This window comes from Megalops cyprinoides, chromosome 25, assembly GCF_013368585.1.
Source record: "Megalops cyprinoides isolate fMegCyp1 chromosome 25, fMegCyp1.pri, whole genome shotgun sequence".
In the NCBI taxonomy this organism is placed as follows: Eukaryota; Metazoa; Chordata; class Actinopteri; order Elopiformes; family Megalopidae; genus Megalops; species Megalops cyprinoides.
Window position 1 is genome coordinate 5,914,571 of NC_050607.1, and position 27,523 is coordinate 5,942,093.

The following is a 27,523-nucleotide window of genomic DNA, read 5'->3' on the forward strand; positions in this document are numbered from 1 at the left end:
TATGTCTGGGTATATCCAGCTGTATAAATGGATAACATTGTAAAGAACTGTAACCTATGTAAGTTGCTTTGGATAAAAGCGTCTGCCAAATGAATAATTGTAAATGTAAATGTAAATGGGTATGTATGTCTTTAAGCCTGATTGATAGTAATATCAATATTGTATTTTAACATGTTATCTTTAATGCATTACATGTAGTAACTTGTACTGCGTAAATCATCCAGTCAGCAAGCCTGCTGCGCTCCCAGTCTGTGTGAGTAGGGATCTGTTACTGGAAGCACGGCCACAGTTTTGAGCAAGACCTGTGGACTTATAGGCATCCCTCTCTGGAGACGGACAGACCTCGCTGCTCTCTCGCCGTTCCCGTGATTAACGTGATGTACCTCCTGTGAAGCACACTCAGACGTACGGCTTTTGTGTTGTGCTGACGGCGACTGAGCAGTGAGTCAGACCTCCGCTGTGACATTTCGCTGTTTTTGATGCAAAAAAAAAAAAAACGAAAACGGGCAAGTGCAGCTTTTAAAAGCCTTGCTTGATTGTGTAACATACACTTCCAAACAGCTCCGTGATTTCAGCCTTCCTTTCTGCAATCAGGCCTGGACTGTGCTCGCCGCTGGCTGGGGAACAATGCCGAGGTGCTCTTAGCGAGGCTGAATCATTCTAACAATATGCAGCTTGGGGGCAGATGAATGCTAAATGATGAAATACACTGATCATTCATTAGCTCTCACACGCCTCATCAGTGTCACTGAATAAGACCTGAGCCGCCCTATTAGGACTACAGGCCTTGCGCACGTAACCCAAAAAAGCAAGGGTATGGTGTGTTTCACACCCAGCCGACCCTGCCTGAACTTACTGCATCCCTCTGTCGAAATGGACGCTGCTTGGCAGCCAGAAAAAGCTTAAAAAAAAAAAAAAAAGTTGTGTTGGCTCTGAGTCCAGGTTGTAATAAATATATACATGAAGACTTCAGCTCTTTCACATTTATGGTGCGTTAGCAGAACGGCCGGCCGCTGTGAGGCGTGATGGCGTTTCAGTAGTCCCGGCAGCGGGAAAGTTGCGGCTGGCATTAATTGCGCCGGCCTCGATGTTTCGCGCCGAGCAAAATGAAACGCTGCGCTGTTAATGAGCAGGCACAAGGACGCCATCCGTCTTGGCTGTCAGCGCTGCACCGGGCCCGCGTGTGCCCCCAGCCCCCCACCCCCACCCCCACCCCTCCTGCACACACACACACACGCACACACACACTTCCTCTTTAATTGCTTTGATCAGGCGCCAGAGGCAGGGGCGTGGGCCGGCCTAAAAACTCCTGCCAACAAAACAGGTTGACTGGAGACGGCCGCCCAAAAGGGTGCGCGTGGGTATGGGACCCGGGTCTGACCGAAGCCTGCAGTGACCTGACTCCATCGCACGCTCAGTCTCCCCTCGTGCCGGTCATGCCTGTTTGCTGTGGTCAGAAGACAGACCGGTTCTCCTTCCTGAGCGGTGTGAGCACTTAAGCATGCATGTCCTACATGCGTTCTGATAGAGACATCTGCTTCTGAGCTGAGTTTGATAGGTATTGGACGTACAAAATGATAATGAAAAATTACCTGATTAAACTAAAAATCACAGAAAAAATCGGAAAAAAGTGTAAAAGTATGGCAGAGGTTGCCACCCCACTGTTTCTCCATTGTTCATTTAGCTAAAATGCTTGTCTGACTAAGCCTGCCCAACATGGCAGCAGTATCCACAGGGGCGTGGCTCATGTGTTAACCAGAGCAAGCCTCAGCTATCAAACTCACTCAGGCTGCTGTGACACGCTTTTGATTCTCCTCTGAAATTCGAGGATATCGTCATTAAATGTCTCGCGTGCCATTCCTGAGATCAAAGTGCTCTGCATCTCTCCATCTCGCCTTTAATCCTGGTCCCGATCAGAGCAGCAGGATTAATCTGGAGAGCATCTTCTCTGGTGCGTCTACGTCACCATGGTTGAGCCACGTTCAACCTGGTCACCATTACTTGCCTGCCACACTCTGAAGTGAGGTACAAATTTTGCAATACTGAAATGATTACCCATACACATCATGCTGGTATGTATTCATCAGGCACACACAGGCAAATCATTATGTAGTCAGTAATGAGAAGCTGATGAAAATAAAAACTCTAATTAAAGGGAAACAAAGGTGTCTGTTTGTCCTGTAGAGTGCTGACACATTGCTGTGGTCTCTGGTAATCGGGTATACGCACTTCTCGTCTAAACAATATCAGCAGAAAGAAGCAGAAAGAAGGCATGACTAAGCAGGCCACATGCGCACACTGTGAGCTCAAACAGCAGGCAGTTGGTTCAGTCTCTGAGGTGGAAACACCGCCTCCTCTTGTGTACATGCATTTGCCGAATCTCCCTCAGAATGCAACAGGAAGCAGCTCATGGCAGCATCTCAACCCGGCAACTGAAAAAAACATAAGTGTAAATGTTTGTGTTTCGGTCGCAGTTCTCACACAGCTTAGTGCTGAAAAGCTCCCTTTGTGAGAGGCTGGGGAGGCCAATAGCATGAGCGCACAGCCCTCTTAGTTTCTACAGTATTTTAACACTGTAGGCTGCAGTAGATATCTGGATTCTTTTATTCCGGCACTTTCACATGGAGTTCAGTGGCTTTCACCTGTGAAATAGCTTTCTGCTTCTTCAGATCATTTCAATCAGAGCGGTGGCGGCGGCTTTCAGGCGTTCTCCCCATCAAGCGCTACATTCTGCTAATGATTCGACAAGCAGAGATACTCCACTGGCCCACGAGCCTATTGCCCCCCCTTTTGACAGGTGCTTTTGCGGAGAGGTATTCACATGCTGAAGTGCCAGGTTTGAGCGTGCATGAGGGGGGGGCTGGTGGGTGGGAGGGGGCATGTAATTGATTTTTTGACACTCGCTACCAGCAGTGCCAAAGTGGAATTCACAAATAACTGTCAGGATTCCGACTGAGCAGATCAGTGCCCAGGTGAATTATGGGATTGACTCCAGTAGCGCTGGCCCACTTCATATCTTACAGTCTGACAGGCCTCCCAGCTCTGAGCTCCCATGGCATGTCATCTGGAAATTCCAAACACCACAAGCTAATAAAAATGGTCAGGACGTTTCTTAATGGCAACTGCTCTGTACACCTCTATGGGTGGCTAAATAACTATAGCTGTTCCTTGAGGAGGCCGTACACAGCGAACTGCAACTTGGATTGGTGATGGCTGGGAACATTACTTTTGTGTACATTTTAGATCAAAGAACACATTGCGTGCAACATACACGGTTTTGTAAGTATACTGTATTTTCATGCGCAAGGCATAGAAATGTAATGGTATAACCAGCCATATGCAAATCAAATACAGAGAAAGTTTTTTCCAGGGAAGTCCTTTCGGACTCACAGTAGGTAAGTCTCAGGTCTGACCTAAACAAAAGCTCCTAACCACTAAACCACCCCCACTAACTTTCTGTTCTGCATGTTATTTCACTCAGAACAAACAACAACAGCATCTGCACTTCAACGTCCTCGAAAACGCTGAGTGGGAGTGTACCACGAACGCTGCAATCAACTTCAATAGACGCGTGTTTTATTAATGCAGGGTACACCTGGACCTGGACCTGATTTTCGGCAGCCGCTGGTCTTCTCATCGTTCGTGACGAGAGGAATAATTAAAAGAAAACACCCTTTGAACACTGCGTCTGTGGAGGAGCACGTGGAGATAACGCACAGTCCCGGGGTTTTAATCTGCAGGACAGTGACTTTAACATGGTTGACTTATCAAAGCCCTATCCATGGAGATCAATACCACATGCCACTGAATTATTCAAACTCGGTCCTCGGGCAAAATAAATAAATAAAATGCCGTTTAGATGACATCTGCATACTCCTGCATACTCATACATTCTATGCATTTAAAATGTATATGCTTAACATGAGCATTTGCGTTTCATTATGGACTTAAACGTATTGAGATACAATGCAGAGGCTTCCAGAGGGATACACAGATCACTTCTTTGAATCATTCGCGCAGCTAGGGAGAAGAAGTGGATTCCTATATGTGCAGCTACAAGTTTGATGATTTATTTAAAGAATCAGACTCTGATCTCGCTGAATTACAGAAAGTATGGGGGAGAGAGCAAGTGTTAATGTCATGCCTTAATTATAAGCGCTAGCCATACGACTCCCTGGCATGAGAGTTCCCTGAGGAATGCACACTCCGCGGCGGCTGAATCTCGGGCGGGCATCGCACTGCCCTTGGTTTAACGCCCGGTCAACCACATCCAAGCATAATATTCTTCAGAAAACCACATCAGACAAAGCAAAGCAAAAAGCCTATATGAACTTATTAATACCAGCAATGGAGAAATAGAGCATTATAGTCAAAAACGGTATTTATACGACTCATGGATATCACCATAATACATCTACTTCAGACAGCGTCTCCCAACATAGCGCAAGCTTCAGCTGAATCACCTTGTTCCACCAGAGCGCTACTGTTAATGTAAATTTAACAGCGAAGGAAAAGCCTACGCGACAGTGAACATGCCCGCTATTACTCCATACTTGCAAGCTATTACTAAAAAAGTCACAAAGAAGCATTGGCAACAATCTCTGTTTTCGATGAGTGTTGCAGAACAAATGAAAACATTTCGAATGTGCAGTAGTACTGTTGTTTTTGTACATTAGTTTTTGGGGAGTTGCAAGCAGCCCAGCGAATTGCTTCTAGTCCCAGTTGCTTTATATAGCCTAGACGGGAGAGAATTTATACCGAAGCAATTTAATAATACCACGGGCACAAATAAAAAACAAATTGGGAATGTAGAATAATAGGAGCACTTACCTGGAATGTGTAATACCTTGTCCCGTTGGGCGGATGCACTTTCGGGGAGCTTGTCCCCGTACTCATATCTGAGAAAATCATGTCTCCTTCGATGCAATCCAAAAGTAGACAGATGCAAACCGCCGGCTTGTACCAGCTGCAAATCCGTTGCCTTACGTTTAGCAGGAGGTTACAGAAAACTCGAACCTGCCCAGCGCGACACGATGAGACGACACTTTTGGCACCGTGCGCCTGCCCACATCGGTGGCTTAACAGACGGGCGACGGCGACAAAAGAAAAGGACGGGAGACACCCGTTCCCTCCCTGCTTAAACAAACGCGCTGAATACGACGGGACCGCAAAGCTCGCGCTACCGATCGTCCGAGCGAAAACTCAGCGCGCCGCACCGGGTCCTCGGGCACTGGACGCTGCACGCACGGACACTGACGGCGACGCGGTCCAGCCCATCTGTTCGCTCAGATAATCGCCTCCTTCTCCCACAGCCTTTCACAAGTGATTATGCAGAGCATCAGAGCCCAGCTAACCAATAACATATTGCTTCTTGAGAGCGGGCGGTGTGCGTGCTTAGAAGGGAACACTCTTCCCGTCGGCTGTTGGCTACGGTGACCGATGCCAACATTCCTGAGATCTTTATTTCCTTCTGGAACGCAGGAAGGAGTCTGCACAGTTTGCACTCCATCTCATGGGTACAGTAAAATGCACACTGTTTTGCACACTACTTGGAATACAAGTAATTCCATTGTTTTTTTAAGTGGAACACAAGAGTGATTTCAACACGCCACCCGTTCAACACATCCTGTTATGCAGTGTTATCTATAAACTATGCTATAGTATTTCCTACATTACTTGATTACACATATATACCCGTTTGTTTAATGTATGCCACCATCGGATACGTGTGCGACATCTGACGCAGATGCCAGATCAGGTCTCAGCACGGTGACGCCTCTGAACGGTCTCACCAGCGCGCGACTCATCGCTTCACCTGGGAGTCATCTGGTTTCACAGGGCAGTAAGCAACCGTTGAGCACGCTTCCAGAAACGGAACAGTGGAGGAAAAACAATTCACCTCGTCCTTTATGGGAATATGTGAATATACCCCAGGTCACCAGGAGTAGGCATGTATCAGAAACAAAAAAAACGATCATTTTCATAGATTCCGATTCTCCCGCAAGTGACGCATATTCTGCACACGTCCAACAAATCAATCAACTTTACAATCTAGATAGTTACAGTCATATGACGTTTTACATTGAACTTTTTCCACAGTACGAAATACCACAGCACTGTATCTATGTGATGCAATTTTGCCAAATAGACCATCACAGGTTATGATGGAGGTCATAGACAAATAGGCAAATGAGCTCATGTAAACCTGCTTTCCAAATGCCTAATTAAGCTTCAATGGCTCCAATTATTCAACCAGTTCCAAAGCCATTGCAAACCCCTGTCATCCAGTTTCAAGAATGCCTTGGCAATGGCTTCTGTATTGATTTTTCAGCCTCCATGCCTGCTCTAGCCTATAAAAGTGAGCTTCATCCATTTACAATGAATACGGACCTGAACGTGCTTTTAGGGAGCCTTTTATAAAAAGAGGGTCCTTTAGCTCAGTTTCCACACAGGAAAATGGGGAATGGTGCGGCTGTTTGGATGCAATTTTCTCCTACCGGCTGAGCTTTCAGCAAGCACTCCCAACAGCGCGCCACTCAATAATGCAAACCAATCCACAGAACCCCAGAGGGCCATTTATTGAGCTTTATTAAACTGAGAAATTAATCCATTTCTCTTTGTGTAACTCAATGTGGAGACATCCCTGTGGATATGTGTCACCTTTTGGAATGTGCATTTACATTCATACACTGGCTAACACATCAATGCTTAGGTGATCCTCTGCGCATGACGCCCTTTGACTTCACATTGAGTGTCCTGTGTAGGTGTTTCACTCATTTTAATTCTCTTTTAAGGGAACACAGAATGGTTCTTTGGAGAATATAAACCCAGAGAATGTGTTTTGTTGGACTTAATAACCAAGTTAACTCAAACACCTTTCCCAACATTTTAATTTTCAAGTGTGTGCTGTGTTTTTAAAAAGAATGTAAGATTTCTGTTTCCAGGTTCCAATATAAATATAAAGACACATATTTCTTGAAAAGAACAGATTCAGCATTTGTAACTTTTTAAAAGAACCTCTTTATTCATCCCAAGTATATTACAATGAAAAAGATGCAACTGGGTGCAAATTTAGGTGCTATAAACTCATGTTTTACAGTGAAATAATATTTCCTCAAAATTATTGCAAATAAATGAACAAAGACTAACATTTTCGTCAGAATGCTTTACAGCTTGGAAAAGAACTAAAGCATAGAACTACCCACCCAGTGAAGAGGACCTACTTCATGTTGAAGTGTCTGAGTGTCTTGTGAAGCCACTGGGATCTATGTATAATAATGGGCAGGTCAGGGTTTTCACTTGGGGTTGACCTCAGTCACAAAATAACACTGCAATCATGTTTTAGCGGTTGGTTGAAAGCGCAGAAAAACTGAAATTATCCCGGTAATTATGTGAACCCCATGAGCACATCAATTTGGCTTCAGCCCCCTGAAATGCTGCAGCGAATGAGATTCGATGGAGAGACGACTGTGCCTCTATGCAAGTGTCTCATAAGCATGCTTCTTATAATAGGAGTTAATGGATATCAACTGAACCAGACTGCTATGGCCTGGGTTATTCCTAAATGACAGTTGAGGGAATCTTTCTCATTCATCCCTGGCAGAAATAAGCCCAGAGAGGTGAACCTAATGCCCTAGATGGGCCTTACAACTGTGAGAAAAGTAAGAACAGTGCAGTGTAAGACCAGCTAAGAGCTATTCAGTTATAAAAAGGAGGATTTGAGGTAAAAGCTAGCAAGATTTACCTTCAATAGTTCTGCTTGGGTTGGCTGATCTGAATACCAAGACCTTCAACTGTGCCTTAGTCCCAGACAGAGGTGCATAAATCATAAAATATCAGAGGTAGTTTCACACAAAGAAAAAGATTTTCGTGCTGCAATAAAATGCATAATGAATTATTATCTTTCATTCCTTTATGAACAAACAAACAGTACACATGTATGTTATTTCATTTACCTCATTATCATCATTCTGCCCCGCTGTTCCATCCCAAGCATTGCTGTGCATACTGTACTCAATGGTTTGGAAGAACACTGTATGGATGCACTGTAATGCAATGCGGGGAGAAGCTGTGTTTTTCGTAATAAACAGAAAAGAGTAATCATGCAAAAAACAGAATATGATAGAGCATAAACTGATCTTAATTTTTGATGAACTGTAAATTGCTCAAATGAATCATACTTACGGAGATTTTAGAGTAAACTTAAACCTATCCTCAAGCAGCCTCTGAACGAATTTTGTACATATAAATCTGCATTTGGATGATCTTCCAATGGGTTAACTGGATTGTGACCATGGGTGTTTCAAGTACACACATTTTTAGGCCACAGTTTAGCTTTTCTATCCACTGGAATTTTATCAGGATATCAGGGTAGAGTGATTGGACTAGACTGTCAGCAGCATGGTTTAGCCCTGGTTTGGAAGAATCAGAGACAGTCTCCTGGCTGTCAGCCAGTAAGAGCTGTCTGGAATGCCACATGATGTCATAATACACGTGCGCCACATACTGTAATTGGCTGTCAGCTGTGAAAGCTCTGCATGCTCATTGGATAAGAGATGAGGCGGTGATCCACCAATGGCGTTATGAATCCATTTGTGCTACTATTCAGATGCATTATGACTCCATCATCTCCCCTATTGTCTAAATCAATCACACCGGCAAAATCAAATTGATTTTTGTTTAAACACAGTGTTTGGGCATAATAATGTCCTATTTTCAAGGCGTGGAAAACACATCGACCTAAAAATAACTTGCACCATTAATGACAGTATTAGGCTCCAATGAGCAGTGTTCTCCTTACAAAGCATGCCTCGCATGGTAATTAGGGGAGAATGTGCAAGCACTTGTTAAAAGCAGATAAGACCATCTAATTTGCAGCCGTGTTACAGCGAGGGGAAATAACCTTTTATTCACACAGAAACATTAACAATGCAATATATCACACATGCGTGCAGGTAGGGAAGTGATATGTTTTATGAGGTATGTCAGGTTGTCTCCTGCACGGCATCACAGCACACGTCTATACATGTTGGAGAAGGGGACCAAGGACATTATGGTAGACAGGACAGCGTGGACTCTAAACACAAGCTGCATTGATGGGTCTTCTAAACACTTCTACGGCTAATTTTACAGCGTCTACATACCAGGAGGCAAAGAAGTGAACAGAGCTATCTAAAGGAGTACATTCCACACAAACTATTCTGGAAATAAACATGGCCTATCTCTTTTCAATTATCATAACACTTGCAGTTCAGGTTGATTTAGTGTGTTTCTTTTCAAATGATCAGTGCATCTATGTACACTAATATTATGTAAATGTGTTACGATTAAACTATCTGACAATAACAACGTGTAATGTAATTGTTTTCAACAGTTTGGAGGACAAGCCTACGTTTTGATAAACAGTACTGTACACCATCTCCTTAAAACAAGAATTTTTGTACGGTAACTGCCTTTGCATGTGTGTACTTATAAACATGCACAGAGCCTGCAATCGCTTGAGATAGCTATCTGTGCCACGGCAACAGTTTAACAGGTTTTTGATTCCACGCTACCAGGACACAGTGCTGATGCTATGCACTAACGGTGTTCGGATTGTGTCACAACACAGCACACGCGCACGCATCTTCCCGCTGTGTTTCTGCGCAGTCAGCGCGGGGCTGGCGGCCGCCCCGCGGGTCACCTGCTGACCGGAAGAGGAGGAGAGCAACACCGTGGCCGCCAGCTTCAAACTGACGGAAACGGCCACTGTCGTGTAGTGCGCTTTTCTTCATGAGACAAGTAAACAGCATTTGTTTGCGGCTTAGAACGATTTTTGGTCGTTTTGTTTACGCTATTTTTACACCGGGACGCAGGTATATCGTGTTTGTTTCAGGGCTAGAACGGCCGTTAGCGCTGGGTCGTTTTGTTCACATTTCGCGGTCACCGTCCCTCGTCGGTTCCCCGTAGCCCCGTTGGACCATCGCCTCTGCGTGGCTCCGGTGGGCGTGGAGCCCGTCAGGAGATCCCCGGAGTCGGTGAGTCAGCGGAGTCACCTCGGCTGTCCTGGACTGGGGGGTCTGCGTTGTGCAGCGTTTTTCAATACAGTCACACAATGCACAGTTAGGGTCCCCTGTTTTCGAGCTCAGGGGAAGCTAGTCGTAACAAATGGAGGCGAAATGTCCAGGATATATCCCCTCCGGATTTCTTTAGCGAACATTAATGTTTTCCCCACTTTTGCAGTCATTGCGTGTTGTGTAGTGTTGTGGTTGTGTTTGGCACAGCGGTTGGCGCAGGATGTTTTGTACTGCCTGCTAGTTACAGGCCCATTACCGTGAACAAAAGGGCCATATGCCTTTTCCTGTTTCCACAACGTAATTGCTCTTCGATTACAGGCAAAATTTTTGGGGAAAAATGCGGTTTGCCATTGTAGAGTGTGCACAGGAACTCTTCAACGACAATTTCAAGCAAACGTGGACCAGCACAATGGTATTAGCTGAGCATATGGTCCTGAATGAGACATAATTGTCCCCATGATATGGGTTATATAAAGCTTTGTGATGTACGGTGCATGCCCCCCCAAAGGGCCCAAGAGAAATGACAGAACACGACGCGCTGCTGACGCTTATGCAACAGTGTGAGCAGCGCTGTGCGCACAACGCGTCTGATACACTGCGACTGCCAAAAGGCGGCGCGACGCGAACAGAAAACACGGGAAAAACAACCAGGTGGTTCTTTATCAGATGAAAAACTGAAAGAGATTAAATTTCACACCAGAGAAGAGACAGATAAACACGGCATATAGGATGTAATCAGCGTGTCTATCGAGTCTACCAGTGTCACCGTACTGTGTAAGTGTTCTTCCACCTCACCAACTGGGATGAATTATTCAAGTTTCAGGATAAAAGTGGGAAATCATAAGCATCTATGTCTGTGGAGTAGTGATACAGAGTCCTGTGAATCCTTACTTTATGTATTACATGCACCTTTAAAATCTGGGTAACATATTAAACCAACACAAGTACTCATAACTTCATCAGAAATAACCTGGATGTGACATTATCATCTTCAGCTACACATTATAGAAGGATGTCATTTCAGTTCAAATGGAAAAGATGCAAGCATCTTCTTATTCATCCCAAAGAACGCAGAGTGGGGAATGTACACAAAACCAGTCACTGGTTAAAGCATTTGTTGCCGTTTTCTTGAATAATTCATGGCTTTTTATGGGTGTATTCAAACTTCTCATTCCCAGGGCTTCTCTGTCACTGTCAAAAACATTAAGATAATCTCCAAATAAGCATGAACGTATCTGAGGCAAACCTACCCTGCATTCTAATGAGTGTGCTTACACATGCCTGCTTTCAATTAACTGTTTCGATGAGTTGTTCATGATATGGGGTGAGGCGGAAAAAAAATGGCTGTCGTTTCCAGCAAGGGCTGTTTCTTACATGCCAAACACAACAAATTGCTGGAAGACGGCAGGAATGTGGTGCACGGGAGAGAAGGCCATTAGCATTCCCGCTGTCGCAGTACAGCAAACAGCCTAAGACTGGGGCTTTAACAAGCCAGCTGGAGACCTCAGTCTGTGACACGGACTGTGGACACTGTGTTGGTGGCAATGCACCTGCATCGGTCCCCAGTGTACGCCTGTTGCAGTTAAGCTTCGGCCTGCCTGCAGTGTGTACCTGAGAGCATTTTCTCTGCAGGATTCCCTTGAGGAGTTACAGTTTCAGGGCTTCTTCAAATTGGGAGTCCGCGTATGGCATTTACACAGCACAGGACAAATGTTTGTTTGCTAAGACGCGGGTCTGAGAAGCGAGAATTTATCTGTTTATCCACATTATCAAAAGTTTCAAGGAGAAAATTGAGCAGTAATCCCCCCCCCTCCCCCCCCCCCCCCCCCATCCCTGCCAGCCTAATTTGAGGCCCACCAGTGCGCCCCCATCCCCCGGATCCCCCGGTGGAGACAGTTGGATTTGTACCCTCGGTAATAGAATGTGTCAGCTCATAATTGTGCCATTCCCCACGCATTTCACGCCCGTGTCTCAGCCGGCTCACGACAACAGAAATCAACTGTCATGAGCTGGTTGTTTTTTTCACGCCCAGTTAGACCACGTGATCCATTTCACAGAGGTTTGCCTCCCTGTTTCAAAGCCGAGCTTTAAAAGGCAGTGCCGCCCATAGCATTTAGATCGTGAAGCACGACATCAAATTGTCCCCTGATAATTTGCCAAAAACAAATATGTGGGTTTTTTTCCAGTGTACTTTAATAATGTTCCCATCTGTCCCGCCCAATAGGCAGAAACAGATTGGGCTTCATGTAACCTAGTGATGCTTCTCCGGTGCAAGAGATATACAGTAAACTGTTGAACATCCACATCATGGAGATGGACACGTTTGCATGGGTTAATAAGGCCCAACGTGTGCATTTCAGAATTTATACTAGTCAGGCAGAGCTGTCAGTCAGCCTTTCCCAGTATGTGACATCACAGTCACAAAGGCTGAGGGTCAGCTTTTCCTGCTAATGTGAGTGAATCGCATCCGTGGGCCATGCTGCGCTTTTCAAGGTCAAGGTCAAAGGGCACTTGTGACCTCCTCTGTTAACGTCACAAGTAAGTAGGTGGCCTCGTCTGGGGAAAATCTGGCGAGACAGTTTATTCAAATCTAGACATCTAAAAAACAGCAACTATGTTTGGATTGTTCAGCTGCAATTTCCCTGTACTTTTTTTCCCAATTCTGGACTACCAAAGGGCTGTTTTTCTAAACGGGCTGTACACAGGAGGGTAGTAAAAGTTGGTGAGAACCACTTGACGTTGCTGTAGCCCCAGGGTGCAGTGAGGGACGTGCAACAATGAGATCTGCTGAAGGAGCGATTGGAACGGAAATCACAGGGGTGCCGAAAAAGGGGGCCGAGCTCCAGCTGCAGAAAGGAGGCCGAGAAAAAAAGATTTTGGGAAAGTTTAAAAGCGGCGGAACGCTAAACCGGCTCTCACCCTGACAGCCCGCTTTTGTGGGAAAGCCTTTGAGGCTGGGCCCTCTCCCGCAAGGTTCGTCAGTGCTGTTGTTTGCTGTGCTGCCTCTGCCTTTCTTAAGCACTTTTGAAGTGCCTGTTTCATCATCCCCTCAGGCTTTAACGCCTTGTCTACAGGGAAGGGTGAGTGACAGGACCAAGTGCTTCATCAGCGTATTCATCTCAACGTTTTCCATAGCGCAAGGAAGAAGGGCTTCTGATAGGGGCTAAGGACACGGCCTGGAGCTTTTCTGATTGTATGCATATTTGTGTGTATTTGTGCACGTGCATGTGTGTGTGTGAGTGTGTATACACATACGTACATGCACAGGTCCTGGTTTCACGCTGACCCAGTTTACAATGATCCGCGTTTACAACAAGTACAGAAATCCCACCATTAACTTATTTATGTCACAATCTTGAGTTGCAATAATAAGCTGAGAATAAGACTGACAGAAGGGCTTGCAAGCAAACCTGGATGGAGAGAGACAAAAAATGAAAAGCGAAAAGGCCAGAAAGGCTTATGTGTGTTGTCTCTGTTATTTCAGGGTGTCTGTTTTATCAAGTGAGCTTTGGAGAGAGCTGAAGGGGGCTGGTTTATCTTCTCCTTTAGGTAAGTTTACTCTGACCAGAGCATAAACGTGCACCCTTTCAAAGTCCGAAAATTAGCATTGTGCATCTTGAAACTTGTTGTTATTCAGTGCATGTTGAAACAATGAGTATGATTTTTGTGAAAAATTGCAATTTTTGTGTTTGGGAATGTAAACCGCTTTTTATAACATCATGTCTTTTGGAAAATAGGGTTCAGTTCCCAACAGCTGGGTTTCAATGAGTTTTTTTAGGAAAGCATTATGTTGTAAAAGGTGGGACAGCCTGTACAGCTACATAATATACAAATTACTGTCCATATGTGGACTGTTATTGAATACCTTCTGTCTTTAAAACTAGGACAAGCACCATCTGAATCAGTAAAAACACAAGTTCTCTGTGAGAAAGTGTGAGAGATGAGTGTAGCTGTTAATACTGGAGCACTGAACAGACAGCATGGAGTTTTCTAGAATGCTTGCTGCTACCCCTGGGAGGTTACTGTAAAGGAGAAATAAAATTCAGTGCAGCCACAAGCCATTTATCCCTGAAAAGGCAACCACTTCTGGTTATTGAGTCCTTATTCCTGTACATGGTCCCTGTTGGGGGGGGGGGGGGCCCTAACCCCTTTCCTCCTCCTCTTCTTCCTCCTGCCTAACCCCTTTCCTCCTCCTCCTCCTTCTCCTGCCTAACCCCCTTCCTCCTCCTCCTCCTCCTCCTGCCTAACCCCTTTCCTCCTCCTCTTCCTCCTCCTGCCTAACCCCTTTCCTCCTCCTCCTCCTTCTCCTGCCTAACCCCCTTCCTCCTCCTCCTCCTCCTCCTGCCTAACCCCTTTCCTCCTCCTCTTCCTCCTCCTGCCTAACCCCCTTCCTCCTCCTCCTCCTCCTGCCTAACCCCTTTCCTCCTCCTCTTCCTCCTCCTGCCTAACCCCCTTCCTCCTCCTCCTGCCTAACCCCTTTCCTCTGTGTCGGGGCGGAGATCACGATGGAGCCGTTCCGTTTGTGTGTGTGTGCATGTGTTCCTGCCAGAGCGGTGTGGTGGGACTGTGATATATGGCAGCAAACAGAGTGGGTGGGATTAGCAGGATTTGATGAGGCTCAGCTGAGGGAGGGGAGGGTCGGACAGGGCAGGGGGGAGAGGTCAGGGAGAGGGCCAGATACACTGATGTCAAGGGGAGGAGAGGATGCTTCCCTCCTTGTGGGCTGTATGCAAGTTGTTGGATTCTTGGGCTCAGGGAACCAGTCGTGTTTCTGGATGGCATGGCAGTATGGCAGTTTTTGACCAATTAGGTTGCTTTTACTGAATTAAGATATATTCACTAAAAAGTGAGGTATACACACCTGGCAGTTACTGAAGCTCCAAGTGAAGCTTCAGGAGGAGAATTTTCAGACCTAGACAAACCAGTCCCACCCACAACTATAAAAATCCCACTTACCCCTTCCTGTCCACGTCAGCTGTTCACAGCATCCCTCCTCCATCCCCTCTCCCCCTTTCTTTTCCCTGTTTATGATGTCCATACGGGGGGTTATCAACCTCGGCCACTGGCCAAGTGCAAGCCCTTAGTCAGACTCCAAGCCAAATATAAGTACTGCCATACCCACAATCTCAACATTTACACTGTGATGGGGAGGAAATTCATCTACTGACATATTATAATTAATGAACATTTACTTGTGCACCAACTAACCTCATTTGAACACACAGAATTCAGCAGTCACAACTTCATACGGCTGCATAATACATGGATAAACTTTGACAATTTTGTAAGAACTTTATTTCTCCTTCTGCTTCTTCTAATCTTTATTTTCCTGCTATGTTACATAATCACCAATCCCCCTAGTACCAGCACTTGGCGTGTTTGCACGCTGAAAGCATGGAGATATCAATACTTTAAGTGGCAGAACTATTTTTGCAAATGTGTATGTACTGATATATTGAGCGTGTATGATTTGTAAGCCCAAGTAACTTTTTGTGTTTGTACGCTGAAAGCATTTTGGTTGGAGATTACATAATATGAAAACTGGAGAACTCCAAGATAGTCTATAGAGAAAAAAGTGCAAAATTGCATGAAGTTTTCAAATGTACAGGCTAATACAATATTTACAATGAACAGGCTAATGGCCAGATAGGATTTCCCAGTGAGCACTTCCGCTGAGCTACGCTGATATCATTGCAGCGTCTGTCAAAGTCGAGTGACAGCCTGAAGCTCATGCGTCCCACACCGTCCCTCCAGCCTCTGTCAGCAGAGGGGGAGACATTACCTGCGTTTCTGACATTACCTGCATGACCAGGGGTTACCTGTCTCATTTCAGTGACACTAGAAATGTCCTCCAAAGAAAAACCACAGGCAAAGTATTATGTTGGATGTGCAAAGCATTTATTATTCAGGCCTTTAATGGCCAACAAAACATTTTTTTTGCTGAGGTCAACTACTTTTTCAAATTCTTACTGACTTCAACAGAAAACATAAAGTTTAAATCAAGCTGCAATTGACTCAAACAATATCAATAAAGCCTGGAAGGTTCTGTGGAGAATAACCCAAAAGGTCTTTCAAGACATTGCCTACACATGCAGAATAGCTTTGGGAGTCCAAAGCTGAAACCCACTGTTTCCATTTCTGTTGTTTTATCATTAACATTAATTTACACTAATTACCATTGACAACCTGTTACAAATGCAAAAAACTCCCGTTTTCAAAAGCCAGTCTTGTATCAATGGGTTAAAGATTACCTACAACCACAATCACTTAAACAATCAACAGATTATTTTCTCAGACCATGCTTTCCTACCACTGTGATGTTAGGGAGTAATACCCCTTTAGCAACTGTCTTTCTGGATTTTCACTTCACATACACTTTGTAGTATATTACTGTAGGTAATATACTGAATATTACGGTTACCCAGCAAAAGAAGTTCCACAGCAAAAATGGAAAATGATTTTTTATTGAATTCGATGTGACAGTGCATTAGTCATGTGCACCTAATAAGTGATATGGTCAGTGACACAGATATTTATGAACAGAAACCTGTACAGATGCCCATGTGTTTAGTTGAAGTGGCACTTAACCAGTTTGCAAGCCCATGCAATTCACACACATTGCTACATTCAAAACACATCAGTCTTTCAGATTCTGTTTAAAAGTGGGTATATTATATTATGGTCAACTTCCCATTGACTCAATACAGTTTAGTCCTGGAATGAACACAGTGATGCAGATTTAAACTCAAGATTATGGACGTGCACAGCAAATCTGTGATTCCTACAGTCTCAGCAGAACGTGGTCACAGTTTAAGCGTGCTTATTTATTTATGGGCGGCTGTACAAGCTAATGGATGAGGAGGAGAGTTAGCTCATGCTGCAGCTTCCTGGCAATACGCTCACGTTCCTCAAAGGCAGATGAACTAGCTCTGCGGAAAGAGTGGTGTTTTAATGCAGTGGTGCAGGGCAGACCTCATGCTCATCGTGGGTGGGACAGGATTCAGCACCATGGACAGCGCTCTGCACAATGCATAGAAAAGCACAAAGCGTAGCTATCAGGCTACTTCATTTCATTTCATTACTGTCATTTAGCAGACGCTCTTATCCACAGTGACTTACATAGGTTACAGTTCTTTGACATGTTATCCATTTATACAGCTGGATACTTATTGAGGCCATTGTGGAATAAGCGCCTTGCCCACGGGTATAATGGCAGCGCCCCCGCAGGGAACCAAACCAGCAACCTTGCCTTGCTACACTGCCGCCCTATATGGCTATGATCCTGACAAACACACGGCCCGGTAATTTGACCCCAGACCCTTTCCCTTAACGCACGCAGGCAGCAGTGGAGAACTGATTAACAGGCATGGCTTACTGTGGAGAACCCCTGTATATGTTGATATAAAACATTTACAAGCGGCAACCTTTTTCTTTCCTGCTGAAAAAGCCGGCAGCAGATTCACTTTGTCAGACTGCCAGACAGTATGTGAGAGAAACTCTCCTGCTCGTGTTGCAATCATGGTATGGTTTCTACCCAGCAAGAGTCCATCTTGTGAAGCGCTGACCTGCACTGCTAAATTAGTCATCTACGTCCTGTGAGGAGTTCTGTTGTACTGCCACTGAGAGATGTTACTCTCACCAGGCAGTCGCCTCATAGTGAATTCTTAGTGGAAATCAAAGGGAAAAATATGATTTGAGAAAAAAAACCTGGGCATAAATCACATTACCATGTGCAGGAAAAAACAAGAGGATTGATCTAAATGATCCATCTTCATAATGTTGTACAAGCATCTCTTTTCATCCAGTTTTCCATATTTTTTTTTTTTTCCTTCTTCCCAGGTATTTTTGCTGTAGCCTCCCTCCTAAAAAGGCCTGATTGTTTTTGCTTTATTTGTTTTAAGTTCAAACTCATAAATCTTCACAGGGCCGAGGGAAGAGCAATCTCATAACATCCTCATTACCGCCTCCAGCCTACTGATAAATGCTTCCACTTCTCAAATATGCAGCCTACTTTTGGACACAAATAAGGTTTCGGGAGTTTTTCCCCTCTAAAACTCATTAAAAAAATAGAAGTATGAACCAATGTAACTACATTAGAGGTCTGGGTCTCTGCTGTAAATTTCCACCTGTTTATCTGGGTTAGTGTACAATAGCTGCTTTCTCATGTGTGGGGACCAGCGGTCCACAAGCAGCTGTCCTCTAGGCCAAAAGTAATGGGGCTGCACTGACAAAAACTTAGACAAGACGCTAAGTTACTCAAAGAGGCAGTCTGCCAGGCAAGTACAACACATTCACACTGTTCAGAAATGTGACAACCAAGTGCCTGCCCAAAACTGGCACACCTGTTTTGAACAGTGTAACGTGCAAAATAAGTGCATGAGATAAGATAAACCACAGAGACGAGCATCTCTGTCTGAAACACACCACCCGTACGGACGTTATGAGCCCTCCAGTGCTTCCTTTCCGAACGCCAAGGTGATTTAAATATTAGAGATAATCCACAAGGCCCTCCCTGCAATCCTTACTGATGGAATTTTCCAAAGCAGTACATTCTGGCTAATACATTCATAACGTCCGTATTCCCATTTGCAAAAGCAGCACAACCCGGTCCGTGTCCAAAAAGACAGTTCATTCCATGTAAAGTGCTGAACGTTCAGATTGATCAGGCCCGTGCCAACAGAGACCCCCCCATTAATCAGTCATTAATTAGCCGGCTGTCAGCAAACACCCCAGCTAATGGCCCTCACCAGCAAACACCCCGGAATCCGTGAGCTCTACTACAGCGGTCTGAAAGGAGCCAGGGAGCCGGTGCAATTAAAACCCTGCCGATGCTGCTGCGCCAATCAACTCCCGATTCATCACCTGGGCCGCGGCCATCCGCCGTATGCCATTAGCCAACTCGCAGCCCGTTCCAGATGAGCCGAAAACATCGAATCGACAGAGAGGGGAGAGAGCGCGTAGACACCGGCGTGCGGCACAGGGCACCAATTACCGCTGGCTGTAAAGGCAGTGTTCTGCGGGGGCGATTAACGAAGCATAAAAAGTAATCTATTTTTGTCTTGTTTACCACGGTCTGCTCTTTAACCCGATAAAGCCCCCTTCCAGACTTTCATTTCTGACCGTAATGGGTGGTGATTTGCAGTTTTGATTCGCCCTCTGTTAGAGAGGCGATTCATATTCTGTAGATATAACACGCAGATATCAAGAGGAACGGGAGTAAATGAGCGAAGCTAAAGCACGTTGCTTTAAATTGTCTTAGATTTCGGTGGATTGATTGTAACCCCGCTCAAGGCGCAAATGGCAGAGGCCCACGCCGTAATGCTAAGAAAAACACCTCAGTGTCAAGGCTAAACTGTAAATTATATGGCTAAACAGAGAAACACCACATGCAGCCAGTGGTTATTACCCTGTCACGCTCCTCTAATGTATCTTAGTCTAGTCTGACCTCTATTGGCCATTTTTGGTAATACAACGTGTACTTGCCATTAAATGGGAAAGTCCTGTTGATTATGCAAATGGATAGCTAACTTCATGTCATAGAGCAGCGTTTCTCAAACCTCTCCTGGAGTACCCCCTGCCCTGCAGGTTTTAGATCTCTCCCTGCTCCAACACAGCTGATTCAAATGATCAGTTTGTTATTAAGCAGCTTCAGGAGTTCATAACGAGTGGATCATTTGAATCAGCTGTGTTGGAGCAGGGAGAGATCTAAAACATGCAGGGCAGGGGGTACTCCAGGAGAGGTTTGAGAAACGGTGTCATAGAGTATGAAATAAAATCAATAGGACTAAATGGTTTATTAAAGGCGTGTTTTGCAAAGACTTGCCACCACATTTTCTAAACACATACGAAGGTACCTTTTGTAGTCACTTAACTTTCCTGTTTCTTGCTGTTTATTTTATAATGTGTAGTATCAGAATGTGTTTTGGATTCTGTGATCGAGTGACTGATGTATGGTTGTACTTGGTTCCCCTTGCCTAGTCAGGGTACACAAGTTAACTTATGTTAGGGCTTGAATAGTGTTATGCTCACACTCACTGGTGTGGGGGTGTTGTTAGCCTGGTCTGACACTGTTGCTCATTCAACTTGAATGGATACGCTTTCATTGACTCATTGTTGGCTATATGGTGAATTAATTAAGTAATTAAGTAATTGCTAATCTGAAATCTATTTTCAAATCAAATACATATACAGTCAGAAATAACTCAATTTAAGGAAAACTGCTGATGCATGGCAGCTTTGAATGGGTTTCGCTCTCCTTTATGTTCATGGAAGATTCATGAATCTTCCCCTTTGTCTAACTGATGATTGACAGCTCCTCTCTCTTATGCAGAGTTAGTACAGTGCAGAGCTCCTGGTCGTGTCCCTTGGCTTTCATTTGGCCTCTGTTTCTCAGTGGGATTCAAGTCAAGTGGTTGTGACGGCCAGGTCATAACCTCATTACGTTACATTACGTTACATGCATTTACCTCAGCTCCCTCCTTAAGCCACACCTTCACTCTACCAACACACTGATGATAAACATGTGCAGTCTTCCTGCTGTTCGTCTCTGAAGAGTTCTGTCTGCACTAGTATTGGGATATGCTGCAAATCACCTGTCAAAAAATTGATCTGTATTTCTCTGCATTTCAATACTCCTGACTGTCAGAATAATTACTTATATTTCTGGCTATTTTTGCTTCCATGAGATTTAAGATAACTCGACTGGTAAAACAAATCGTTTGAGTATTCTCCACAACAAGGTAACAAAACTGAAGATGAATGCTAATTTGAATTAGATGCTCCCCACTTGTATGATACAACACATTCCTGAAAATCCCATTGTGAGCCGGATCATTGGGAGGTAAACCATAGAACTTACTGGACACAGGCTAAAAATCCAATTTCTCCAGCATGTACTTGCTCAAATGTTCATCAGATATTACAATATTAAATGTACTTATACAGTGTGAATATTCTGAATTGCGCTATATAGTGGTGAAGGAAAGTAAGAACAGAGACCAGCAAAACTCAAATCCCAGCCTCTGTGCAGCTCTGTATTGAGCTGTAGGGGGAGGCTCCTGAAGGATAAAATAAATCTTTCTCGGCTCCTCCTCACAAGCTCAGCAAATGAAAAGAACTAACTAAAATAAGACAGACGTAACAAACTCAAAGACCCTTACGGAGTCTGTGCTGTTGCTGTTCCAAACTCTCCTTTCACTCCCCAGTCTCTCTCTCTCTCTGTAAATATAAACTTTATGTTGTAGAATAATTCATGGTGGGATTTTTATAGATACTGTAAATGCACACTGTCATAACTGGACACCATCTGTATTGTTAGAACACATCTGCTTGCTTTCTAACTTTGGATGCAGGTTTCCATTGATCATTACAAAATATCACCACTAGATGGCAGTTTCAGAACATTAAAGGCATTTCAGTGAGGCGAACACCCCTACGTTTGAAGAACTGAGGCAACAGGAAAAGAGACATGCAGAAACACCTGTGGGAATTTTAAGGCCTATTTTTATCTTTTCTTATTCTCTGATATTGTAGTGTGTCAAGAGAAGATATTTATATGAAAACAGTCTCACCTCGCAAGCTCTGATCTTGGATCAGTTGCATAGGCTGAAACACACAGACCTTCCATGAACACACACAAGGAGCCTCAGCAGCAGGGTGTTCTGAGGCCAGCTGCAGAGAAGCTCGCCTCTGCCTGAGAGGTCTCGGGTGAGGGTGTGGGAGTCGAGAGAGCAGGGAGTGGAGGGGAGTGGAGAGAGGAGGGAGTGCTTAGAGTTGAGACAAGGGAGAGGTAAGAAAGGAGTGAGCTGTGATGATAAAGGGGTGGGAATGGAGCTAGTTGTGAGAACACAGAGATGGAAATGGAGTGAGTCGTGAGGCGAAAGAATGGCATAGATCTTCGTAAACGTGTGTTTTTCGCATGAACCTGCTCCCTTCCAGACTGAGGCAGAGGCCTGACATGCCTTTGTCCCATGCAGGCACCCCTCCCTCCAGCTGTTCCCGTGGGTCTCCAAGCAGCTTCACAGTGAATTAATGACGCGCGCGTGATCCTCGGCTCCTCGCACATTGCGCTGTGATGTCACTGCTGGGGCGTGTTTTCTCCGCCGTTTGCACACGCTTTTCACACTCTGCGTGAATCACACGCAGCTGCGTCACCTCTTAATTTAGAGTGCCACAGAGGAGTGGGAGGTGCTCCAAACCGAGCCTCACGCTGCAGGATTAACGCACTGAAAGTGCGTTAACGCACTGAAAGCAACGTGGCGGTTTTCAACCTGCCATCATTTACCGTCAGGGTCTACCCTTTTGACATGTGGCAAAGGAAGAAGCAGTCTGACAGCTGTTATTTTGCAGTGGATCTGAAGAACACAGTAGCTTAGGATGTGAAGTTCATGGTTTGGACCTCCATGCAGTTTGCACTGGCAAATGAGTTGCTGACCACTGAAAAATCTTACTCTGTCAGGTAATATAACTCGAGGCACAATATTACTATCTGTCCGTGCCTTATTTTGATGAGAGTGAGGAACATACTCTAATCTCATATTTATTTTAAGACGGACGGTCTGAAGCAAGGCAACAGTCACCACAGCTAACTCCCATAATTCTGTGCAGACGGCCACCGCATTGCAGTTGTCACGTACCTTGCTGTGCCTCCACAATCTGATCCAGTTAGTTATTATCATGGCGTCACAAGGACAGGTGAAATTAGTGCCTCTGACTTACCCCCTCACTCTCAAAACACAACCAAACCGGCTGCCACACAAGAGAATGTCACCATTGACTCGGAACATGGACTGGCTGGCACTGACCCACCACCCTGTGCCCAGGGAACCTCACCGCACATGTTCTCCATTGTTAGAGTTTGTTTCCACTTCAGTTCCCATGATACCGTAGTCTCATGGGCTAAAGCAAAGCCCGACCAGGCTTAAGCCACTGAAGCCTGTCCAGAGGACCAGAACCGGCGGGAGAGAAATGGACGTTCTGAGATACAAACCCACTCTCTCTCTCTCTCACTCAGACAGCACAGCCATGCTGGATGCCGGATGAGCCCCCCTCCCTTTGTACTATCCACCCAACTAAATTTACTGTGGGTGTGCAGCAAGGCCTTCTGGGATTTCCTAAGTCTGCTTGGCTTATGTGATTATTTGCAGGCAGGCTATGGAAGAACTTTTGCAATGCAAATACAGCGATAAAGCACCCTTGAACTATCCTCTTTTTGTGAATCTTTAGCAGGCTTGGACTTGGCATATGGTTTTCCTTCCGCACTTATAACTTGCATGAACTGCATCCAATGTAAAGGTATTTTCAGTATGAATTTCATTCTTATCTAAGGTAAGCAGATTTTCTACAAAGGGGTTTATTCGCTCTTCAGAATTCATCCATGTATCTTGAGGAGTCTTCCCTAAAAAGTGGACATGTGCCTCAACAAATTGATAAAATTTCTTGTTGCAGCTGCTACCTAAACTGCTAAATATACAGTATATTCCACTGTGGTAGGGTAAGGATGTCAGGGTGGGATGTGCCAACTGTATATGTGCCCATTCCTGGAGTTAACAAACATTAGGATTAAGAAAAAAAGATCTGTAAAGGTCCCAAGTCTATGTAGTGCACTGTGGAGCATGCCTGTCACAAGGATGAGTGAGAGCAGTTTCAGCCATTCTCACATAATGGCTGGGGTTTAGACTGGGGTTGGACAGGCTGACCCTGGATCAGTTTTTGGTGTAACCCACCATTGAAAACTATGACTCAAAAACCCCGACAATTTACAGACTGCAGCAATGGTTGAAACATCTTTGCACTGTTTCGGCATGGAGTTTCTATATATGGACCAGACAGTCAGTCTGGAAAACACATTGAAAATTCTATTTGTCTTTTGCGGAGACTATAAGTGTTATGACTTTTAGGCTCATTATGAACATTCTCGCAGGGGCGTGGTCTAAAGCAGAGACTCCACAGTCAGTACTGGAACACAGACAGCACCAGGGCTTCCTGCTGCCAACAGGAGCCTTCTAGAGCTGAATATCTGGTCATAATAGAATATCTGTGACATTACTGTGGGAAATCATCACTGAGCCACTACCCGCATCACTGATGGCACTGATTACTTAAACAACACTAAGCATTGTTCTCTGTCTCTGTGGTGCTAATGTTGGCTTAAATGGCAAACGTTCCCGTGAATCACAGACATGCCATCTCCCCAGCCGCGGAGCTGAAGGTGGAGCTGACCTTTCGCAGTGTGACATTTCGTAGAGCGCGCTGCAAAGCTGTTTGGAAAAAATCCCCTCCCTGAATGGTTTCTTTCAGCCCAAAGCAGAAACGAATGCCTTGACATTACCGCTACGACAGCGGCGCGGAGAGTGGAGATGCTAATCAAATGCAGGCCCCGCCAAACTCAATTGCACAAATTGAACCATCTCTGAGGAGATCTCGCTCGCTGACCATCAGGGCATAGACTGCTGGGCTAAAAGCCTCATAACAATACTCAACCTGCCCACTGTGTGCCAGGCAGACAAACTCTGACTGAAATGCACAAAGATCCTAAATCAGTGCAGTGGCTTTTTGAAAGCGCACAGCAACACTGAAACTCCAACTCCCACAATTCCCTGCACTTGCAGGATGTCCACGTGACATCATTCAAACCCTGGACATTGATGAAAGGATTAGGTGCTTCCGTGATTATACGGATAGCATACACTTGGCTGGTTATGTATGTGTTTGGGTATTGCGATACCCGCGCACTGTCATGTGCCTTATTTCACTGACTCAATGCCAGCATTTCAGGCAGCACGTAACATGTCCAACAGATAACGCTCCTTAATCCCTGAAATCTCCCAGCAGCGTGTAAAAAACTGAAAAGCGTGTCTTACCTGCTCAACCCAAGCAGCAATCCAAGTCACCAAGGAGCCAGAGAAAAAGGGAGATAAAGAATTATTAGGCACACACTGCATGGAAGATGGCATAGCTCCATTCACTTCTATACAGAAGACTGCATGAATACAGGTTTCTATAAACACGCACTGTATTCTTTAATGTGCCTTTCAATGTGTTTTGACTACCTTTAATACCTGTCTGTGCCTGTTGTGTCTTTCTGGTTCCCTAAACCAATTCAGTACACCACATACCTCTCCATACTTCAGACACATCAATACAAACTGCTGATAGTACCCAGTTCATTTGAAGAGAGACATCAGTTTGAATGCTCTGAATCTGAACCGAATAAATGATGCATGAATGCTCTCTCAATTTTATAGGTATGTATGTATTTATGTATGGATATACTGTATGTACTGTACATACATACATACATACATACATAGACACACAGCATGTTCACATGCATGCATTGTATGAATTGCTGTTGTTCTAGTAAACAGAATTACAAATGTAAAAAATGCTAAATGGTTTGAAATTGTTGCCTCTTGGAGACATCCCAAGTACCCCTAAGGCTGTGAAAACCTCATTTTTTGGAGAGAGCGCTCTGGGTAAGTAAAGGGTCACAAACTTAGCGATCACAGCAGTTATGAATAATAAAGCTCCACCATTAGAGTGAAATGGCATCATTGTACAGAGACAGACAAACACTAAAAGTGTAAAGTGGCTTATAAAACCGAACACTGTGGGCCATAAAACCAATTAGTATTTTGCCCTGCTATGACGGAAACATTCACGAAGGACGCATAAAACATTATGATGCAGTAAACCAGGCAAAGTGAGGGCTTCACTTAAGGATTTGCTTAAGTGACAACAGCAGGAAACGTAAGTTTTCGTGTAGTGAAATTTCAAACTCTGACAAACAAGAGTATCTCACAATTACGGCTTCAGTGCACACTTGTATTTTCTCCCCTGGTAGATTCAACCTGCTTCTGCGTAAACTGTATAAACAAGCTTACTTATTAACGCCCACACATGGTCTCCCCTGCTTGTGTTGAGGCAATAACATTTCTATCAGCCGCAACACACAAAAGGATCACAAATAGGATCGGCTAATACACCATCAGTGCACTTTCAGACACAGAGTGTTTCCTTGGTAAAAACTGTGAGATCGTGGGAGTTTTCTTCAAGATCATTCCCACTGGATCATTCCCACTAATTTTAAAGCATCCATCTGCTTTGATCCAGGAAACAACCCAAACTGTGGCAAAGTTTGCAAAACTGTGGCAACTCAGAATAGGCCTGAATTCAGTCCTACTGAACACATGGTTTCATCTTATTTTTCAGCATGGATGTGATGAAAAAGCATAATGAGTTTCACCCCTTGCTAAAGTCAAAGAGGGTATGTTACAGTATCAGGTACCTCTGATAAAGTCTTTTGATGTAAAAAGTTTTTTCAGCTATGGTGTTTGATGACAGACTCTGGTTCCGTTATTTGCCGTTCAGTTGCACCTTACACTTTTCCTGTGTTATTTCAGGTTAAGTTTATATGCCCTGCAAGCACATGACCCTGTTCAGTGACACCACAAGTAGTGTCCATCTAATACTGCAAAAGTACATCTGAACCCCCTGACTTGTGACTAATCTTGGTGGGTTTTCCTGCAACCAGTTTCTTCCAGTTTCAAGCGTCTCCAGTGTGAACAGAGTATTTCTGACAGGCAGACGTCACACTTAAGTAAGATATCTTGCCTAGCTACGGAGTGTGACATCACTCAAGGCCACTCTTACGGAAACTGTACATTGCGAAGGTTAGCAGTCTCAGTGAATTCCCACAATGCCCCTGGAATTGGCCTGACAGCTCTGGGATGCCACAAATAAATTGGTTTCAGCATTTCGACCTGTCACAACCTTTTACAGTCCTTTGGAACTGCTGAGCCCTCCCCAAAAAAACTTTGAACTCACTTTCAGTACACTGTTTGATTTTTTTTAATGAAGTGCTCATTTGGCATTTCACAGCAGTGTGGCGTAGGGAGCATGGCTCATAACCAAAAGGTTGTTGGTTTGATTCCCCACTAGGGCACTGCTGTTGTACCCTTGGGAAAGGTACTTAACCCAGAATTTCCTCAGTAAATATCCAGTGGTATAAATTAATATAATTGTAATCTACTGTATGTGAGTCAGTCTGGATATGTCTGCTAAATTACAAAAATGTAATGTAATGTATTGGCTACCAGGAACTCAGGGAACAGGGTAGTCTGCTTTTTATGTCTTGAAAGGTGCAAAACCACCAAGCATGAGGTGATGTGAGCTGATAAACCTTTCAGGCAAAATTAGAGTGGTGTGTTCAGCTGTAGCTTGTCACGCAAGGCAATTCATCCTCTACCGGGACGGAGGGACCTGGCTGGGGAGGGCAGATAAAGGAGAAATTTTCAGGAGCAGTCCCAGGGTTGGCCACAAGAGGGAGAGCAGCGACACCAGCCTGGCTCAGATTTATACAGGACTCCTCCACCTCCCACCCTCCTGCTTCCACACTTGGGATAAAATCTGGAGGGAAAAAAATTTACATTATCTGTCTTTCAGTTGTAGTCATTGCTATAGTTTTG

The 27,523-nt window shown here is 44.7% G+C and overlaps 1 protein-coding gene across 3 annotated transcripts in view; it reads right to left on the minus strand.

Annotated features, from left to right (window-relative positions):
* Positions 1-5,257, minus strand: part of ppfia2 (PTPRF interacting protein alpha 2) — an 89,806-nt gene extending 84,549 nt beyond the window's left edge. For all 3 annotated transcript variants that reach the window (XR_005004624.1, XR_005004623.1, XM_036519868.1), the window contains exon 1: positions 4,831-5,257. Coding sequence is in view for 1 of the 3 variants with exons in the window: in XM_036519868.1 (XP_036375761.1) it covers positions 4,831-4,911 (81 nt within the window). In the remaining 2 variants the exon portion in view is untranslated. The remainder of the gene's footprint in view (positions 1-4,830) is intronic.
* Between the last annotated feature and the right edge of the window lie 22,266 nt (positions 5,258-27,523).